A 20,500-nucleotide genomic window follows, 5' to 3' on the forward strand; every position below is an offset into this window, starting at 1 on the left:
AATTAAATAAATGTGGTTTTTATTCTCAAATTTTAAAAAGATGAATACTTTCTATAATTTTTTAACATTTTTTATTGTGAGAAATTTTAAAATAAAAAGTTTTTTTTAACTGCAGCTCATTCCTGAGCTGCAGTTTGGGGCCACAAATAAATCAGTCGACGGGCCACAAGCGGCCCCTGGGCCACCCTTTGGACACCCCTGATTTACACAAACTGGATTTTCTTCAACAGACTTCACTTCTAAGTATAATCTGGAAATGTTATGAAACATTGAGATTGAATCTATTCCAGAAATGTAAAGGGACAGAAGTTATATCTATCTATCTATAGAACTTTATTTATATATAGATGGATATAGTTCTATAGATAGATCGATAGAAAACCAGTTTTAGGTTCCACACGGACCTAAAACAGGGACGGACAGTGCGGAAGAGAAAGCCAAACTAATCGGACTGTCGCGCGTCTCCACTGAGTAATTGAAGTTGGTTGGGAAAAAATATTTTTTAATTATAGTAGCGCCTGAAATCCCCTTTATAGGCCTAAACAGATCTTTATTCAGAGTTTATTTTGCCTCGTTTTCTTTGATAATTTGGTCTTTAAAGTTGCAGTATATAACTTCTATTTTTTATTTTTACATATTTGTTAAAACTGTAAATGTCATGAAATTATAGTTTTAGAAAATGTGAAAAAAAGTAGCTCATGGGAGAAACGTTCACCTTGTTATAGGTGAAATAATCTAGTGCTTTTTAAAATCAATATTGAGGAATTATTGACCTAAGTGCCTATATCTTGCTGAAAAGTTATATAAGTCAGTTTTGTCTTATTTCTAGTGATGTTTGCACTAAAATCTAGACAAAAAACATGGTAAAAAAATACTACTAGGAATTCAATTTATTTAACTTATCACTTTTATTTTGAAATACAAAACATAAAAGAGTGAAACTGTTTGGTCTCTGATTCAATAATGAAGCTTCTCCAGTTGAAATGAACTGTACAAACATTCAATATTGCTCAACATAATGCAAAAAGAAATAAGTATAAAACGAGTGGATTGGTGACAGCGGGTCCAGTGTGGCTGTAAGGTCAGAGGTCAGATCACAGCCCCATCACTGAGGGAAACACAGCAGCGCCTGTTGAAGGTAGCAGACACTCAGTTCAGAGAGGTTTCTCATAAACTGCTCATCTCTCTCTGCTGGCGTTTTGTTCTACCTTGACCGTCTCCAGTAGCCGGATCTGGGACTTTCCAGTCCAGCTGGCGGCCTTTTTCGTAGAGCCCCTTCAGGACCTTCCGTACTTCGTCGCTCCCACCGCCGCGGCTGAGCTCCAGGTACTTCCTGTAGAGCTGCAGGGCGGTGCGTGCGTCCTCTATGCTGTCGTGGGTTTCCCCCTGGATGTTGAGATCTAACGGCACAACAGAGACAACAATCTGGAATGACCGGTTTTCACAATTCCCACTTCCGCATTCCAGATTTTTTCCCCATTAGTCATTTCCAGTTTGGATATTCCAGAAATGCAGGAGCGCGAGATGAAGGAGGAGGTGCAACTCACTGGAAAAATTAGAATCTGTTTTTGGTCTATTATATAGGGCACTTATCTGCAGAAGAGGAAAAGGCCCAATGAAGAAAATAATTCTGTTTTTCTTCTCACAATTCTGACTCTTATATTGGAATATTGACTTAATCTCAGAATTGTTTTACTTTAGTCTCAGTTTCCTCTTTTCAGATTTTGACTTTTTAATCTAAGAATTTTGAATTTAATTTCACGTTTTTGACTTTAATCTCAGAATTCTGACATTTTTTCTCAGATTTTGACTTTAAGATGAATTTTAATTCCGTGTAAATCGAAATAAATATCCAAACATTCAACAATCTTGTTAGTACATAAAAATAATCTCAGCATTAAATATAAAACCATGCAGATCTTTATGTTTTCCTCCAACATGAAACCATTTTCTCCAGGCAGTTTTCAACATGGCAGTCGGATAATTTAGTATCAGATTATATATGGATGTTAAGATTTATGTCTGTCACTTCGGCTCTGTGGCGTTTATAAATGCTGGATTATCTCACCTAAATAATACCAAGCGAGGAATCTTAAAGAAATCATTCTCTTCCGGGGCAAATGGAAAAGGTAGACCGTGTCGATGACTTGATCCTTGGGGACCTTAAAGACACCAAATATTCAGAGTTTACATGATAAAAGGTTTTAACATTACATTACTGAATAACTAAATTCCTCAACCTACCAGGAGATTAATGACCCGAAAGTCTTTCTGCAAACCGTGGCCGACGAAGCGAACGCCGGTGTCGATGAGGAAGCGAAGCTTTAGGTACGTGGACTTCAGTGTGGTCAAATGTTTGGAGGAAATCTTAGCATCCAGATCTCCTGGTTTGATGCCGGAGTACTGCGTCAAATAGTCGACCACCTAAAAAAAAAAACAACTAAAACTTAAAACTAGCTTCTCCATGTTTTCTGTTCAAAAATTGCATGTAATGAGCACAGAAAACAAAAAATGTGCTACAGTTTACTTAATGCAGGAAGTAGTTTTGAACTCAGCAGCTTAATGCAGTTAGTTGATGCATTTACAGACCAAATAATATGGGAATTTTCAGTTTTGATGCATGTAATTGACAAGGAATATTAATATTTTATTTCAGTGATGGACCAGACCAAAGCAACATAGTGCAGCACATTACTGGAAAAACATTTAGAGTGCAGACACAAGCATTCAAATAAAAATGTTCACTCCTCAAGCCATAAATTTATGATTTTTATATTTCCCATTAGCCACTTGAATTTCAGGATGACGGCCATTTTTCAAGATGGATGCCAAAACTGAGGACATTGTTGATTGCAAGTTTTACACCAGACTTCAACTGGAAGTAGATTAAGATGTGTGAGACTGTCGTCTTAATGGTTAGCTTTAGCTTCTGCTAATATTATTATGTGTTCAGTGGATTAGCATTAGCTTCTGCTAAGATTTTTATGTTTAGCGGTTTGGCTTTAGGTTTAACTAATGTCTTTGTGTTGATCAGTTTAGCATTAGCAAAGCTAAGATTCATAATTAGCTGATTAATGGTTGGTGAACCTAATTATTTTGGTTAGCTGTGCACAAAATAGCTACCGTCGATTTTAGTGCTAACATATATTCTGCATTACAACCATGGTGGCCATTTTGAAAAATATCCACCAGAAAAAGGAAGCACAAGATAAAAAAATATATACGATTTCAATGTTTTGAAATATGCAGGCTATTATTTAACACCAAACACAATCTAACAAGGTGTTTTCCATGATAACTGTGGAGGCCATCTTGAAAAATAAAAAGTAAATATAATTTATATGGGGTCAGTTCTGTATGTTTTGACAACACAGTGATAAATATTGGCACATTTAAAATAAATTTTCCTTGAAGACAATGGCGGCGGCCATCTTGAATTTGTCATTGACTAATACTTTCTTTTTTCCACATAGCAAGGAACTGGGAACATCTGTACCAAGTTAGGTTCTTGTAAAACATTTTGTTGAAATATTCAGTTGTCTGCCGCACTAATAGGAAACATATAAATGCAGACGAAGGAATCAAGGTGTTGTTCACCTGCTCCTGAGTGGAGATGTAATCGTCGATGAAGGGGACCCCCTCATTGGGCCCCTGGCCCCTCACACAGGTGATCCTGGCTACGGACATCTGACTGGGTTTGATGGTGGACTTGGTGCCGTCACTCCGCAGCTCTGCCTCTTCCTGCAGACAAAGTCAGAGCGTTCAGTTCATTTTATGATGGTATATTCTAGTATTTCTCTCTAAAGAAGAAAATATTAGAGGATAAAGTTTACTGTTAAAAAAGTAAAGTTACTGGGAGTGTCGGACAGAATCGGACACAAAACAGTCCCAGGTATTTGAACAGAAAGCTTCATGTTTTGTCTTTCAGTCCGATTGTGGTAAAAATGATCATAATCATTTTGATGTTGTTTAATATAATAGTGATAAGAATAAAGTGTTTAGCTACTTAATTACTATTAGTGAGTAGTAATAATATAATATACAAACTAAACATACAAATACAATATAATAGTCAATATAAAACTACCAGGATATCCATCTGTCTGACAATTTGTCCATCCGTCCATCCATCCAGTTATTTGACCATCCATCCATCCATCCTTCCATCCATCCATCCATCCATCCATCCATCCTTCCATCCATTTCTACATCGTCCAGCCATTAATTTGTAAAACCATCCATCTCTCATCCATTTTTCCACCCATCCATCTGTTTATTTGACCGTCCATCCATCCATCCATTTCTCCATCGTCCCTCCATCCATCCATCCGGTTATTTGACCATCCATCGATCCATCCATCCATCCATCCATCCATCCGTTTATTTGACCATCCATCGATCCATCCATCCATCCATCCATCCAGCCATCCATCCGTTTATTTGACCATCCATCCATCCATCCATTTATTTGACCATCTGTTCATCCATTTATTTCTCCATCCTTCCATCCATCCGGTTATTTGACCATCCTTCCATCCATCCATTTATTTCTCCATCCTTCCATCCATCCGGTTATTTGACCATCCTTCCATCCATCCATTTATTTCTCCATCCATCCATCCATCCATCCATCCGTCCGTCCGTCCGTCCGTCCGTCCCACCTGGTTGAGCGTAACGAACTCGGCGTCCAGCCCCACCAGGTCGCCCGCCTGCGGCATCTCGCTGACCATGAGGGGGATGAAGGTGGCGTGACTCTTCCTCTGTTTCCGAGCCAGAGACGCCTCCGTCAGCAGAACGCTGGCATCGATGGGATTTTTGACTGAAAACCAAATGGCGATCGGATCCGAACTCCTTTAAAGTCAAACACAAATCCTCCAGAGGGTTAACTTACTGCGGAGGTCGTATCTGGAGTGGTAGTTCCTCTTGGCGTAGTAGAGGATGGCTGGAACCTTCCAGCTGACGTCAAACTGAGCAGCTTCAGTCTTCAGTCCACAGCAAAGCAGAACATTTACTCTGACAGCAAACAAGATGCATAACAAACTAAACAAGTGGTAAAGATCCTACCTTATCAATGGGTTCGATTAGAAAATCATTAAAGAGGTACCACTGCTGGTGTGTGACTCCCTGAAACACAAACATTTAAAAACAGCAAGTTTTATTTTTTTCTTATTTTCTTTCGTTTTGTTCTTTGGTCTCCATGATTCTGTTTGTTGTCTAACATTTTATTTTAGGCAATAAAATTTGCAAAATTTAAAAAAGAAATTTAAACGTCCTTACAAAGTCTTAAATTCATATATCTAAAATTAAGGCCTTAAAATGTCTTATATTCTTTAGAAAATATGTTAGTCTTAAAAATTTTGTTTTGACGTGTCTAATCTTGTATGTACTTTTCTTCTCGTGATGCAGGTCTTGAATGTCATTCATAATGGTCTTAAAAAGTCTTAAATCCTTGATTTAATTGTTTATTTGTATGTTTAAGTGCATTTCTAATATTGTATGGAATAAGCTTAAGTGGTTAAATAATCAATCAGCAGACTATGCTAGTTTTCTTATTTGATTTATTGATTAATTGTCAGAATAACTGGTCACTAAAATAATTGTTAGTTGCCACATAACAATCAAATAAAACTCCATATATGTTTTTGGTTATATTCTGATGAAATATGTGTGCTTACCTTTGAAAGGCACCGTGTAACTGATGTTTTATCTTACCTCTTTTCTTTGATGGTACGTCTCGCCCACTTTGATGTGTGCGACCAGGTTTCCGCCGGTGCGCGCGTCCTGGATGTGCGGCACGGTGACCACGAGGTCGTACAGGGAAACCCCGTCCGCCTCCTCAGCATCGCTGATCTACCCACAGACGTCATAAAGAGTTTGAGCCGCCGCAGAAATCTGAGCGCCGTGACGGTAATAGTTTCTACCCTCACTTCGTCTCCTTCGGACCAGCTGACGATCTCCAGCCCCTGGCTTTTGCTGATGGACATCTTGAGGGTGGCGGGGATCCAGACGTGCCGCAGATCCTCGGCCCGGGTGTCAAAGGTGAAACCCTCCGTGTTGCAGATCTCCTCCCCGCTGCGGAAACACGGGAATCCAGAATGAGTTAAATCGGACTCACTGATCCAAACAGAGTTGAGTCTGCCGGCGAGCCGCCAGGCAGCAACTACAGTTCATAAATTACATTCATAAATATGTAAAATTCTTCCAATTTCTTCGTCTTTATGATGAGAAATTGCTGAAAATGACCCTTAACCTTTAACAAAATGATCACTCTGGGAGGGTGTTCAGTCGGCTGTTTTGCAATTTTGCCAAAAATATAAACCACAATGTTTTAAATAACTTTATAACAAACATTGGTTTAAGCAGTTTTATTTTTATGTAATAAATATTTTTTTTACAACAAATAGCAATAAAAATAAAGCGATATTGTTGTAGATCTATTTTTTGTTGGAATTACGTTATTTACTCCTTTGAACGAGTAAATATACTTTACAACTGCTCTTCTTTTGTTTGCTTTTCTTTTAAATTTATTTTGTTTGTATGCATCTTTGTTTATTTTTTTATTACACTATGTTTAATAAAGTCAAAGTAACAAACTTTTCATTTGCCATAAATTTCAACATCCCACATCCCATCTTCTTTTCTGCAAAAGTTTCATGTTTACCTGTATTTTAAAACCTAAAAGTAAAAATAAATTGGGGTTCTGTAAAAATTACAACAAATTTCTAGAAGTAGATATTTATCAAAAATGTAAAGTTTTTTAGTTGATCTAACATTTGGGGCTCTAAACAGTCTTATTTAGCTGGACTAACGGTAAATGTGGCTTTTAGGATCACAGACCTCTGGTGTTGGTGATAATGGTGGTTCTGGTTCTAGTATTTTTGATCTGAATTGCATTTGATTTCTTGCAGTTTGGCTACAAACATCGACTTCTGTTTCAGTCTGTTTCTTTTGTTGTGTTTCTTAGATTTTCAAAACCAAACTGATTTGTGTTTCCAACCCTGATACGTTGATGTTTTCATTTTAAACTTTTTTTTCCAACACTTCATGTACCATTATTTTAACTTACCTTGTTTCAGCTAAGCTTATTAATCCCAAAGGGAAATTAAATCAAACTGGCATCTTGTTTCCAGGTGCAACAGCTCAACTAGGTTTATAATTAGACTTGCTAAAGAATGATTTTATTCTTTTTTTTTGTTTTGTTTTTGCTGTTATAAAGTCAAAGAGCAGAAAATTCCCTCCAGTAGGTTATTGCATATTTTTGTAAAAGAAAAACAAAATGAGGTGTCATACTCTAAGCACCACTCTGTAGGCATGGGTGGCGGCTCAGTTCGCTTCGCAGGCTCCATGGCCTCTTTCTGCATGGCCTTACTGTAAGCACACTGTAAAGATAAACAAAAAAAATCCCCATTATCGAAGTGCTAATAAAACTCCCTGATGAATCACAAAGGAAAACAAACTAAGATTTGTTCACCTCTGCCTGAACTTTCCAGAACTCGGCCTCTTTAGCGCTGTTTACTTCGCAGTTTATGACCAGGACATCCGGCAGACACCTTATGTTGCGTGTTTGAACCTGCAATGGAGAACAAAAACATCGTAACGCCACAGAGTCGACTATAGATGTAAGTTAATTTAATGTGCTGAGATTTAACTCACTGTAGGCTGGTACTTCTCACAGTTTTCACACCAGGCTTGTGTGTTTTGCTCCAAACAGATGCTTCTCTTCAGAATTTCAGCAAAGTCATACTCCTTTATTGTTTTATCTACAAAATCACAATGAAATTAATACTCCTTGCCCACTCTCGCTACATAAGAAAAGATTTTGACACTAGGGATGCAAAAAAATCATCAACTTACGTTTAATTGTCGATTAATAGCTGATTACATTATTATATCACAAAATTAATCGATTAGTTCCAATCTATTAACTAATAACGTCCGCTGCTTTAGACCTTCTTTAAGTGTTGTAGTTCCGCCGCCATCCACCAGAGGCCGCCGCGGGTCATTTTAAGCGGAGGCAGAAACAAAGATGGCGCTGGCAGCAGGAAAATACAACGGTCCAAACGGAGATCGATGCGCAAAATGCACTTTATGTCATTCTGTTGTGAAATATAAACACACAAACTCCTTAAATTATCAACTTAATAGCTCTTAAACATCCGAACTCCATGACGGACTCATCTATAACAAAATGATTTATCTGCTAGTGATACGAAGGCGAGATAAAATATAAGCGGATGATGCAACGCAGAAAAATGATTACTAGTTTGATAATTTGCTTTTTGCTGATTTCGAGGGCTTCCGTAAGGAGAGGTGGGAAGACTGGTCAAAAATAGTAAAGTGAGAACAGCCGTCCAAGAAATCACTCAAGTACGAGTAAAAAAGTATCGGGCAAAAGGCAATTCAACTACTAAGTGATCAAAACAATCATTTAATAATTAAAAATGACATCATCAGAAGGACTCAAATATAAATTTATTAGAGAATCTAGGCATTTTAAAAAATCAAATAATTTATATAACAATTGCAAAATAACACTATCAAGTAAAAAAAAAATTTTCCAAATTAATTTCTTTCAATGCAATAAAGCTTCAACAAAAACTGCAGGTGTGTCTCGAGAATTGTTGGTTAGAACAAAGTAAAGTTACTCAGTGTGTAGAGAATCCAGAAATTTTATCCAAGTATTAATAGTGAAACTTCATAATGAAAGTAAAAAGTACAACGTTGTAATAGTGATCCTAAACATTAATAAATGCAAATAGTTACCACCCAACTTTAGACACAGTAAATGCACTTCTGAGTTATAACATTCCTTAAAGAGCCACAGACTGTATTTCTTTAAGAACATCTCTGTTCATGGAGAATTATACGGAAGAGGATTAGGGCCAGAATTCTGACTTCAAAGTCAGAATTCTTTTTTTTTCTGACTTTTTTTTACTTTAAAGTCAGAACTCTGACTTTCTGACTTTAATCTCAGAATTCTGATTTTAAAGTCAGAATTTTTTATTTTTTTGGGTGGCACTAATCCTCTTCCGTAGAATTCAGTGTTTCACAAATCTTGTTCTTTTATTTTTCACTCCAGCAACTTCAGAGGCTGCTGTTTTGTTGTGTTTTATAAAAATGTCTAAATTTAATAATGTAAGAAAAACAGAATTTTCTGTTTATTCAGCCAGTATTTAATAGAGCAGACACAAATTAATGCTAAAATTTAATTGTATTTTTGTCTAATTCAGTGTATTATAAGAAATTTAGCCCTCTTCATACAAGAGGAAATGGCCGCTCATCAATTAATTGTTAGATGACCGATACGATCAATGAACTCGTTAATCAATAACTTGCATCCCCAGCTGATACTGATGGATGTGGGAAACTCACCCTGGGAGTTCTGCTCTGGGTAATGCATGGTGAAGAGCAAGGTGAGCGACGATCGCACCGTTTCCTTCCCACAGCGGCACAGGCTGCTGTTCTCCACCTCACAGCCAAACAGCTTCCCGATGGCCGACTCAGCAGAGGAGCCCAGAGAGCTGACACCAGTTAAAGAAAACATTTAATCTTTTTCTGTTTGGACCAGAGCAGAACCACCGTTGAGGGAGAAGTTGACCTCTGACCTGCTGCTGGCCCCCCTGTAGGCCTGCGGGCCTTCCTGCTCCTGAGTCTCCTGGTGAAGCTGGGTGAGGATGAAGCGATTCCAGCTCTGGATCAGGCGTCCCAGTTTGGCTTTCCCAGTTTGCTCATCAGAGTCGGCGAGGATGAGACCGAGAGCCGAGGCTTCTGGGATGGTACGAAACGCTCGCAGGAAGTTACTGGCCTAAAAACGAGGAGCTGGAGGGTTAAGAAAGCTACGGCTGCAGGGTGAGATTATTTTAGTAAATGTTGGAAAGATTGACGAGTTTCAACACATTTTACAAGTTTTCCAGACTGAAGTTAAACATTTTAGTCCATTTAATGTAAAATAGAACAATGAATTTAGAGCAGATACTCCTACAGTGGGCAGAGATTAAAAAACAAACAAACACTAGAGGAAAAATCATAAGGAAACAAAAAAAAGGGTAGGAAACAAAGGAAGGATGGATGGAAGGGTAAAGGAAGAGAGGAAGGAAGTATGATAGGAAACCAAAAAAGGAATAAGCATGATAAAGAAACAGAGGAAGGAAAGATGAATAAATGGAGGATGAGGAAACAAAAACGGTAGGAAACAAAGGAGGGATGGATTGATGGAAGTGGAAAAAAGTGAAGAAGGAAGCATGATAAGGAAACAAAAAAGGAACGAAGGATGGATGGAAGGGGAAAGGAAGTGAGAAAGGAAGGTTGACAAGGAAGGAAACAAAACAGGGAAGGATGGATGTATGGGAGGAGAAAGAAAATGAGGAAGGAAGGATGATAAGGAAGCAAAAATAAAAGGAAGGAAGAATGAATCGATGGATGGACGGAAGAGGAAATAAGTAATGAAGGATGATAAGGAAGCAAAAAAGCAATCAAAGGAAGAAAAGATGGATGGGCTGGCAATAAGGAAACAAAAACGAAGGAACTTTTCCCGCCTGACATTTCCTACATTTTGGGGCCTGAATGAAAACGAACCTGACACGGATCTCCTCGTGACAAATCCAGCATGTGGAAGAGGAAACCCAGCTCACAGGCCAAACAGAACTCCTTCTGACACAAATGGTTCTGCACCAGACACCTGATCGGCTCCAGGAAATACAACACCTGAAACACCAAAACCAACAGCAGCAGCGTTAAAAACACGACTCCACACAAAACCTGGACCGGAACGTCCGGGTCCGTTACCTGGATCATACAGTTACAGTAGGCGTTGGGGATGTGAGGCTCGAGACCCGCAAACAAAGTTCTGTTGTAATGCTTGAAGTCAAAGTCCTCCAGTCCAAGTTTGGAGTATTTAATGGTCACCTGGAACAGAAGAAACACGTTTAGAAGAAGTTTTCTCCAAACCAACAGAGCGACGTTTAGCTTCCCACCTTCCGGTACTTCTTGGGCACCATGCAGAGGTGCGGCTCTTCGTCACGTCCGATGGGCGACTCTGGAACCTGGTTGTAGTTATCGTAATCGAGCTCCACGTCTTTAATCTTATAAGGAACCTGGAATCAACATGTTGCATTAAAACAACAGCCAAATGTTTATGTATGACCTGAAATTATTGAAGTAACTGTCAACTAATTTAGAAATTGATTGTTAACTGGAGCACACAGACAAAACAAAAAAAGGTAATTAAATAAGAGAACCACAGTCAGAGCGGTAATTAAATCAAAGCTGCTGCATTTAAGATAAAAAACTTTCTTTGTCTATAAATTTTGACTCAAATCTCCTCTGAGGCAGAACTGATGATGTTCATGTTGATGTAAATTGTATTTTTTAGCTGCAGATTCATCTTTTGTTCACTAAAAGATTTAGATTTTATTGCATTTTAGGCAACAAAATGTTTATTTTTTCCTTTAAAAGGAAATTTATTTTGTTCATTTGTATCTTTTAATGTATTTATAACATGGTACTAAACAAGATTTAAGAGGTTAAATGTAAAATCTGCAAAATGTGCCAATTTTTTGTCCAATTAGTCAAGTCAAAGTTTATTTATGTAGCACATTAATTTTTAAAAGGGCTATATAAAAATACCATATAAACATTGATTACTGTTACATAAATACAACAACCTCAGATGACCAAAGTGCTTCACAATAAATGCAACTTTATAGGTAGATAAATGATAAAATAAGAAATAAAATTAAATAAAAACAAAAACATACTTAATTTCAGTTGCAGCAATTTCCCCAAAATTAACAGCAATTAAATACTATTTTTTCCTTTATTTTAAATGGTGGTGAAGGCCAGGGAACAAAAATACGTTTTCAGTCTGGAGTTATCAACTAATTAATTAATTGATAGCATAACTGATTACTAAAATAATGGTTACCTGCAGTCCTAATTTATTTATTTACACTTGTTGGCACGCCTAATAATCTTTAATCCTGGTAAACGAATTGAAATTCCTTTAAATAAATTATATTGTTTTATGCACTAGCATAGAAAGCCTTGATAAACACTGATGTCTCTTACTACCTTAATATTTTAATCAATATCTTCAGGGGGAAAAGATAAATATAGGTTACAGGGCCAAAAAATAGACTGTGCTTTTAAAAAGCATAAATATTTTCATATTTGTTTTTATACTAAATTTAAGTTGTGGACTACTAATTAGAAGTTTCTAAATGTGCCGATTAATTTTAAAAAGTACAGTATACATTTTATTATTTTACTGATTTAATAGGGATTTCTTAGAGTTGTTAATATTTGTGGCACTGCTGATTCCATCAAACAAAATCCTAATAAAACAGGGATTATTCTGAACTCAAGAGGAGAATTTAAAGCAGTTTTTTCCTGCCTGGTTTCGAGGGCGAGTTCGAGGATTTGGTGCATAACCGATGAAACCGACGGTTTTCATGGTGCGCAGGATTTCTGGGTCGACCGGCGGAGCTCGTCTGTGGAGAGAAACGTGTTTTCAGATGTTTTACCACGACTAAAACCACCACTCTGACGTCTGCTTTCTGCACACCGCTGATAAATCTCAGCCATTTCTTCCCCAAATCTGTGTTGTTCCTCTTTTTTGTTGAGTATGTAAAATAGAAACTGTAAACAATGCCACTTGCAACATAACAATAAAACTAAAGCATCAGTTCCACATTTACGTAATATTATGAAGCCAGGATCCAGTTACAGTTTTCGTTTTGGTTCTTTTGTATGATTTCACAAACATGTAAAACTGAGACTGAATATGTTACATTTTTCTTAATATTCAGTTGACCAATAAACAATTAAAAAAACACAATCTTCTTGTGATTTCTGCTAGTTCTTTCCCACTTCCCTTTGGTTTCTGTGGCACAATGCCCCAGGTTCACTGCTTCCTGTTGCACATCTTGAGAAAAAAGTCGTGAAGGTTGAGTTTTATTCACACCAAAGTCTGAACTCCTTCCTAAAACATGATGGGAAACGTCACATTTTAGCCACATCCTATTTGTCAGGAAGCATCTTTGAGCCTTGTGGAGCATTTTTAACCTTTTAATTGTGTTTTTTCAGGAACCAGGGTCTTTTTTAGGTGCCCTCCTCTATGCGCTTGTTTGCCCAGCAAAAGGAATCAGGGACACAGTTATTTTGATATGAATATCTACCTGAGAAAACTGGGTAAAAATATTAAGAGACGTACTGCAAAACATCTGCAGAAATCTGAGAAATGAGTCAGAGGAGATGAATATTATGGAGTGATTTTATGATTTGTAAAAAAATAAAATAAAATAAAAGTTCAAAACTATGTATCATTTTCCACAGTTGGATATTATTTTGTGTTTGACACATAAAATCCAAAGTACATTGAATTTTGTGGGTGTATTGTGACAAAATGTGAAAACGGTCAAAAGGAGCCAAAACTTTTACAGTAAATTATAAACAAAATCACTCAGAAATCTCTTGTAGTTTGTAATTGTAAGATAACCTTAATAAAAATAACAAAAAATGACAGCTTTAGATTGACAGTGACTCAGAATATTTCCAACGCTATTATGATCAACAGCTGAAAAATGGTGTCACAAAATTTATTGGACAATTTAAAAAAGTATGTTGTCACAGCTGTTATAGGCCATGTATTCTGTGCATCTGCAACCATAAATGCTATTTAATCATAACAGCAGCAATGCCACCGATGCAACGTTATGCAAACGCTCTGAAGATCCACTCACATCGGGATGATAGATGCTTGAAACTGAAACTAAAACTGTTAGCTTGAAGTAATTTGGTTATTGCTAATAAATGTAATATTTCATTCCAGTATGGTGAGTTGAATCTTAAATAAATGTGAACAAAATGGTGATATCTCAGTCTGATGCAGCAGAATGTTGTGATCCTAATACACATGTACTATTCATACTGGTAAAGACAACATGACACTTTTCCCATCTCATAGATGAAATAATCTGCCACTGGAACTAGTACTTTTTATCAATATGGCTGAAAAGTTACTTTTAAGTTTTATTTCAAGCGTACTGGAAACTAGAACAAACATACTTGGTAAGATTTAATATTTTTGCAGTGAGACACACATTTCAGTGGATTTCATCTGCAAACCTTAAATCTCAGATCTTAGCAGAAATGCGCCAGCAGCTGTTGCCTGTGATCAGATCTTACCTGGGACTCGGTGTAGACAGAGGAGTGGGCCAGTCTGACAGCAGCGGTTCGGTGCTGGTTAGCGGCACAGGGATGAGAGAAAGGGGCAGGAGGTCGTGATTCCAGTCCAGCTGAGGCAACGTGTCCACCAGACAGGGCAGAGGAAAGTCTGTTTCCCGGGAGTAGTCATTGAAGGAGACCTCTGGGACGTCAGACCACAGGTGCACACACCCACTCGAGTCCCCAAAGGCCAAGGCTTGTTTGCTCGACGAAACGTCGAAGCTCATGAGCAGCTGACCGACAGTGTTGACGTGGAAAATGTCCGCCACGTTGGCAAGACCAGTGGGCTCACAGAACTGGCACTGACCTGGAGAGGGAACCAGGAAGTGGACAGCTTGAACGCTCAAAAAGATGACTGAATGTTTAAAAGGAAACTCGGCATTCGTAAACTTTTGACGCAGTTTAAAAAATTCAAGAATTTTTAAGGTGAGTTTCAAACTTCTCCAGCACCAAACTTTGGAGATTAAAACAATTCAAATTAATAAAAAAAATCAGAGTTTCATCTAACATTTAAATTCTGTTTTGTGGGAGTTTTTTACATTCTACAGGAGGTGCAAGATAAACAAAACAAAAAAAAAATGTTGTTTTGAAATGTCTCTCACACTCACTGACTGCTCCTAAAGAAAATAACTAATTTTACAAAAAACAATCAAGTCATTTCAATAATGTATCATATAAGACAACTTTTATTTAAATTGCACATATTATTAAGTCATTAAGAAATTAGGAATACTGGTTACATTGAAACAATCCAAACAAATTAAATACATAAAGAAAGTCTTTAAAATGTCCTTACTGTGTTTTGAGGCATATAGTAATTTCTATTTAATTGTTAGAATTTCTAAATAAATTGTAAATAATTTCTATTTAATTATTATTACTACTACTAATCATCATCATCATAATAATAAGTTCTAATTTTATATATTAATTATAATTAATAATTATTACAATTCATTCTAATTATAATAAGTGTTACTATTTAATAGAAATAATTTTGGTCTTTTTAACTGACCTAAAACAAGAAAAATTTACTCTAATTTAAATTCAAATATAAAGATAAAAATGTGTCTTTATGAAAATAAATGACATTTTCTAGTTTTATTCTTTTAATCAAGCCTAAAATTATAAAACTGTGTAGTTTGAATATCAAGCACTTTTAAGGACTTTCTGCAGAAATCAAGCACAATCCAAACATTGAAAATACCTAATTGGAATTCAACAACCTTCAAGGATTTCAAGGACCTGTACAAACCCTGGAAGGAGGACGAAGGAGTTCAACAACAGCTTCAGTTTGTGGGTGGATTACCTGTCTGTGAGATGATGACCAGGCGGGACGTGTAGGTGGGAATGAAGCGCAGGAAGAGCGGATCCACGTGGACCTGAAGCGGAGTAACAGCTCGCATCATGCGGAGGTCGTAGACCATCAAGAAACGGTCGCAGGCCAACCCGTTCAGGCCTCGACTGGAGAAGCCGCACGCAGCCAGGAGGTTTCCGTGAACGTCGAAGTCCGACAGGCTGCCGGAAAACGCGTCAAACTCATTCTCCGTCTTAAAGGTGCGAAGATCGCGAAGGGTCACCTGTTGCAAGAGGTTTGCAAATGTGAGAAACCAAAATGGACCAAAGCTTTCTTTTTAGGGCTGAAACGATTAATCAAATTATTTAAATAATAGTCAACTAATTCAGTAATCAATTAATCATTAGCTGGCATGTACAGAACACACTTAGAACAGAAATGTAGCCAAAACGTAAAAAAAAAAAAAAATTTACATACATATATTTTACATTCAAGATAAAAAAAACAAACTTTAGTTTGTGAATATTTTTACCCATAATTCCTCAAGTGGCACCATTTTAGTTTCGCCTGGTTCAAATTCTGCAAAAAATCTCCAATTAAGCATCTTTTGATATCTAATTATTTATCAGTTATTCCAAAAGATAATCAACAGATCAGCCATGCACTGTATTGATGTTAAGTCAAATACAATACTTCCACATGTTAAAGTTGGAAGTATATTTTTAACTTCGTTGCATTTGGTCAAGCGTTGTTCACTACAGTAATGCTGTTATTGCATTTTAGGCAATGAATATTTTCTTACTTAAAAATTTATTAAATTTTTTTTGTTTACTTGCATATTTAATGTATTTCTAATATTGAATAAAAAGGCTTAATAAAAAAGTTGTCAGGATGTGTCAATTTACTTATCCGATTAATTGTTTAATCATTAGAATAGTCAATAAAATAATCATTTAATAAAATAAATGTTAGTTGCAGCTCTAATGTTTTTTAAAACTGGCACCCTGGAGGACTCCTCACCTTGCCGGATGTGTGGCCACAGAAGAAGAAACGACTCGTTTGACGCATTATTGCGACTCCAGGTATCTCAACCGTAAACTAATAAACACACAAACAGAATAAAGACGATGAAATGAGTTCAAACTTCTCTTATAGTTAATTATGAATCCCATAAAAAGCTTCAACCTTGTGAGTTTCTTGAACTGTGTTCAGATCAACTTCTACAACGTAGTTCTGTAATCCCCCCATGAGCAGAGTGTTGTTATCCGTCATCAGGAGACTATGCATATCAGCTCCTTCCTCCATCCTGAAAAACATGTCAGCTCATTTTGAAAACTTCACTGAAACATGTTGTGTTTAATCACCACTTGGTGGCAAATTCAGCTGCAATCCTAATTACTCAGATGCAATATTTTAATTTAATTTCTCACTTTTACTTTGCATCACGTTGTTAAGCTGTTTGGTCTAGAGCAGTTTCTGGTCCTGCATGATTTTGATCTCTCTCTGGTTTAATGATGCCTCATTAAAAGGCCTAAGAAGAACATTGACATGCTGAAAAGGTTGTTACTACCAGCAGGGAGAGAAATAAAACATGCAGGATGTTGGCCCTCGAGGACCGACTTTGGACACCACTGGTCTAAAAAACATCTGGACAAACACCAAAAAAACTTCAAAAAATATCTGGATAAACAGCAGGTAGTTCAAAATAAAGCTGCAATGCTAGAACTGGGATGTCATTTTATAACAAATGTTGATTTCATTCATCAGTGCCGATCATGGATGAAAGTCTGTGACAGACTAGCATGCAGCTTTTTTCTCTTTTTACACAAAATCTGGTCTTCACATGAGCTGTTTTTAAAACCAGATGAGCCTCTACTGTTTTGTAACTATATAGAGCCGTTGCTTACTACAACATCTTGCCTTCTGTATCTACATTAATTACTAATTATGTACATTTTAACCTTAAAAAATCTAAAACACAATGAAATAACATTGAATTGCTGGAATGGGTGAACTTTATACTCAAAGTTAATTATTTTTAATTATCTTAGAAATGTTGTTTTAATTTTGTTTGTGTGTTCTAAAGTATTTCATGATCTCCTTTTACACTGGTTGTAAAACGTTAAGGTTATTGAGGGGGTTGATTTGAATTTTGTGGTTTATTTTGTTTGTGTTTTAAGGCATTTCTTTTTTGTGATGTTTGTAAAAGTGTGATTTTATTGTAATGTTTGTGGTATGGACTGCAGGAAGAATAGTCTCTACTTTAGTAGAGACTGAATACAATCCTTAAATAAAGAAATAAACAATAATAAAAAACAATCTATCAAATAAAATCCCACTAAAAACCATTGAAGAGTGGTTGGTGCATGGAAAAACACAGGAAAAGCTCAAGCTGTTTGTAGTAAGTCTATTACTATCAGTATAATAATATCAGCATCACTTACGGGTAATCAAACATAACAAGGCCTCCTCTAGTGTAGCATTTGAGGTTGTTCTTAGAGAGGAACAACACCCCTGTCTCCAAGCTCTGAATGTGTCGGATGTCATCTGAAGCGTGGACTTGGAAAGAAGAATGGCGGCCCATTGTCGGCCCAAAATACGACGTGACATGGCCCTATGGAGAGGAAATTATGAAAGACGATTAAACATAATAAATGTAATAAAATTAAGCAGCAGGTACTTCAGGATCTCACTCTGTGGTTCCCCATCCAGAGCATCTCCTCTTGGAGATCAAAATGGGTTGCGGTGACCGGGATGCCAACTTCTGAGACCACGCTGTGGAGCTCAGAGAACACGCCCTCCATCAGGTGCACCGGCTCGGGGACCGTCACAGCCAGCCCCTCCGGGTCCAGCTCCACGCCCTGCAGCAAGCTCGGGTTGAGGTGCGGGTCCAGGGCGGGCTCCAGCCGGGCCTCCAGAGTCCCATGAAGGCCGGCTGGGTACTCACCCATCCCAGGGTCCAAACCCTCAAAGTTCATCATGGGAGGAACTACGGGAGCCTGTAAGGAGAATCATAGCTTGATTTAAACACATAGCACATTTGTCAATATGTACTCACAAATCAATCAACTAACAATTATTTTAGTCATTGATTAATTGATTATTCTTACGGTTAGTTGATTAATCGGATACAAACATTGGCACATTCCGCAGATTTCTTTTTCTTCAATATTAAAATTACACTTGCGCACTGGTTGGTAACTGTTTACTAGTCTTTTATTGTTATATAGATATATTAAGGTTTTAGAAGGTTAAAAAAGACAACAGTGTTAGCACGTGTCACTGTGCAGCCCCACAAACAACATTTTTACTCACTAATAGCTGAAATTTAAGGAATTTGTGCCCAGTTTTGCACCATCAGGTTAGAGTTTAACTAGTATATACGCCAGTATCTGGAAAAGAAATGATCAGAATCCCCCTAGTTTGAGAAGATTGTGTTTTCAAAGACGGGATTTGGCTTTGACTTTAACCGCCCACAGCAAATAGACATTATGCACCAATCTAAAGTCGCTTATTTAATAAAACTGCAAAATTATCGGATAGCTAGTTGGACTAAAATTAGCATCGATTTGCACTCAGTTGCACATAATGATATTATTTACACAAAAAACAACTTTACTACTAATATGCTTAGGAAGAATCTTTAAAATAAAATCCATAAAATGCAAATACAAAGCCTTTACGAACCTTTTATTGAAACTTTTTGACATGTAGCTGCCCATGCTAACTGCTCACAACAACAATAACACGGAAACGATTCCGGAGCAAACCGCGGTGCGTTCAAGAGCAGCAGAACTTCCAGGTGTATCCTATTCCAGAACGGCAGGGAGATGTTAACGGGATTACCGCCACCTACTGGACTGGAAGGAGAGTCGTTAGGGATGAAAGGAGGAAATATTACATGTACTACTACCAATAATAATAATAATAATAATAATAATAATAATAATAATAATAATAATAATAATAATAATAATAATAATAATAATAATAATAATAATAATAATAATAATAATAATAATAGAGAAAGAAAGGACGACATAAAGAAAAATAGAAAAGGAAAATATAAGGAACAAACACTTTTTAAAATAAATATATTAATACATTTGTTAATATTAAATGAACAAATCAATGTTTTTAACAAAACAATTACTCATCCTATTATATTTTCTTACAATATAATGGAATTTTTTTTAAAGAAAAATACATCAATCAATAAAATGATAAAAACTAATTCCAGAAAATTGACTAAAAGCTGCCTAAAACAAGTAGAAATTACAACATAAATGACTTTAAACTCTGATTAACATTGAGTTAAAATCTATTTAAACCAAACCTTTTAGTTTGGTTTTAAAACATTTAATAGAGTTTGAAGAGTGAAGACTGGTGACAGATTAATCTCCTCTATACTTTTAACTTTGTATTGTTCATCGCAGTGCTCATTAAAAGTTACTTTTTTAATTGCATTTTTTTCCCCTTTACAATTTTAGCTCTGAGTAGGCTGTGTGTAAGAGCTACAATTATCACTGCCACAAAAGAAAACACACACCTGCGTATATATTTTTTTCTTTACAAGTCGTGCACAGATCATTTCTGAGCAATCATTATAGCCGTATCAGAAGGGTTTGTTTACTTAGGTGGAATAAAAACCCCGGGTGCCAGGCAGGTGTTGGTAATACATTGACCTTAAGGCATCTTTGTGGAAAAGTAATATGATGAGGAAATTTAATCTCACACAATCGGTGGCGGTTTATGACGTGATTTATGGTTTTATGTCAGAACAATGACGTCACAACGCCAAAAAAGTTTTTGTCTTTAAGATTCAAATAGCAACGTGTTGGAAATTCTGAACTGATGTTATACTAAATTACAGCTATTTATATTTCTTTTCCATGCTATATGTTATTCAATTCTGAAATGTTAATCAGATGAATTATGTGAGTTTTTATTATTAGATTTATTTTTATTATTATTGTTATT

The 20,500-nt window shown here is 36.6% G+C and overlaps 1 protein-coding gene across 1 annotated transcript; it reads right to left on the reverse strand.

Moving 5' to 3' along the window:
* Positions 1–889: 889 nt before the first annotated feature.
* Positions 890–19,326, reverse strand: pan2 (poly(A) specific ribonuclease subunit PAN2). The gene is made up of 26 exons (XM_044118634.1): positions 19,208–19,326; positions 18,214–18,519; positions 17,965–18,134; positions 16,706–16,826; positions 16,541–16,618; positions 15,533–15,803; positions 14,185–14,530; positions 12,392–12,488; positions 10,974–11,093; positions 10,786–10,905; positions 10,576–10,704; positions 9,606–9,805; positions 9,373–9,521; positions 7,654–7,760; positions 7,472–7,570; positions 7,291–7,379; positions 5,928–6,072; positions 5,713–5,850; positions 5,065–5,124; positions 4,892–4,982; positions 4,662–4,819; positions 3,598–3,741; positions 2,245–2,424; positions 2,069–2,162; positions 1,209–1,400; positions 890–1,129 (listed from the first exon to the last, which is right to left on the reverse strand). The coding sequence occupies exons 2-26, from the start codon at positions 18,499–18,501 to the stop codon at positions 1,095–1,097; spliced, it is 3,621 nt and encodes a 1,206-aa protein (XP_043974569.1). The 5' UTR covers positions 18,502–18,519; positions 19,208–19,326; the 3' UTR covers positions 890–1,094.
* Positions 19,327–20,500: the final 1,174 nt, after the last annotated feature.

The sequence above is a fragment of the Gambusia affinis genome, linkage group LG01 (assembly GCF_019740435.1).
Source record: "Gambusia affinis linkage group LG01, SWU_Gaff_1.0, whole genome shotgun sequence".
Lineage (NCBI taxonomy): Eukaryota > Metazoa > Chordata > Actinopteri > Cyprinodontiformes > Poeciliidae > Gambusia > Gambusia affinis.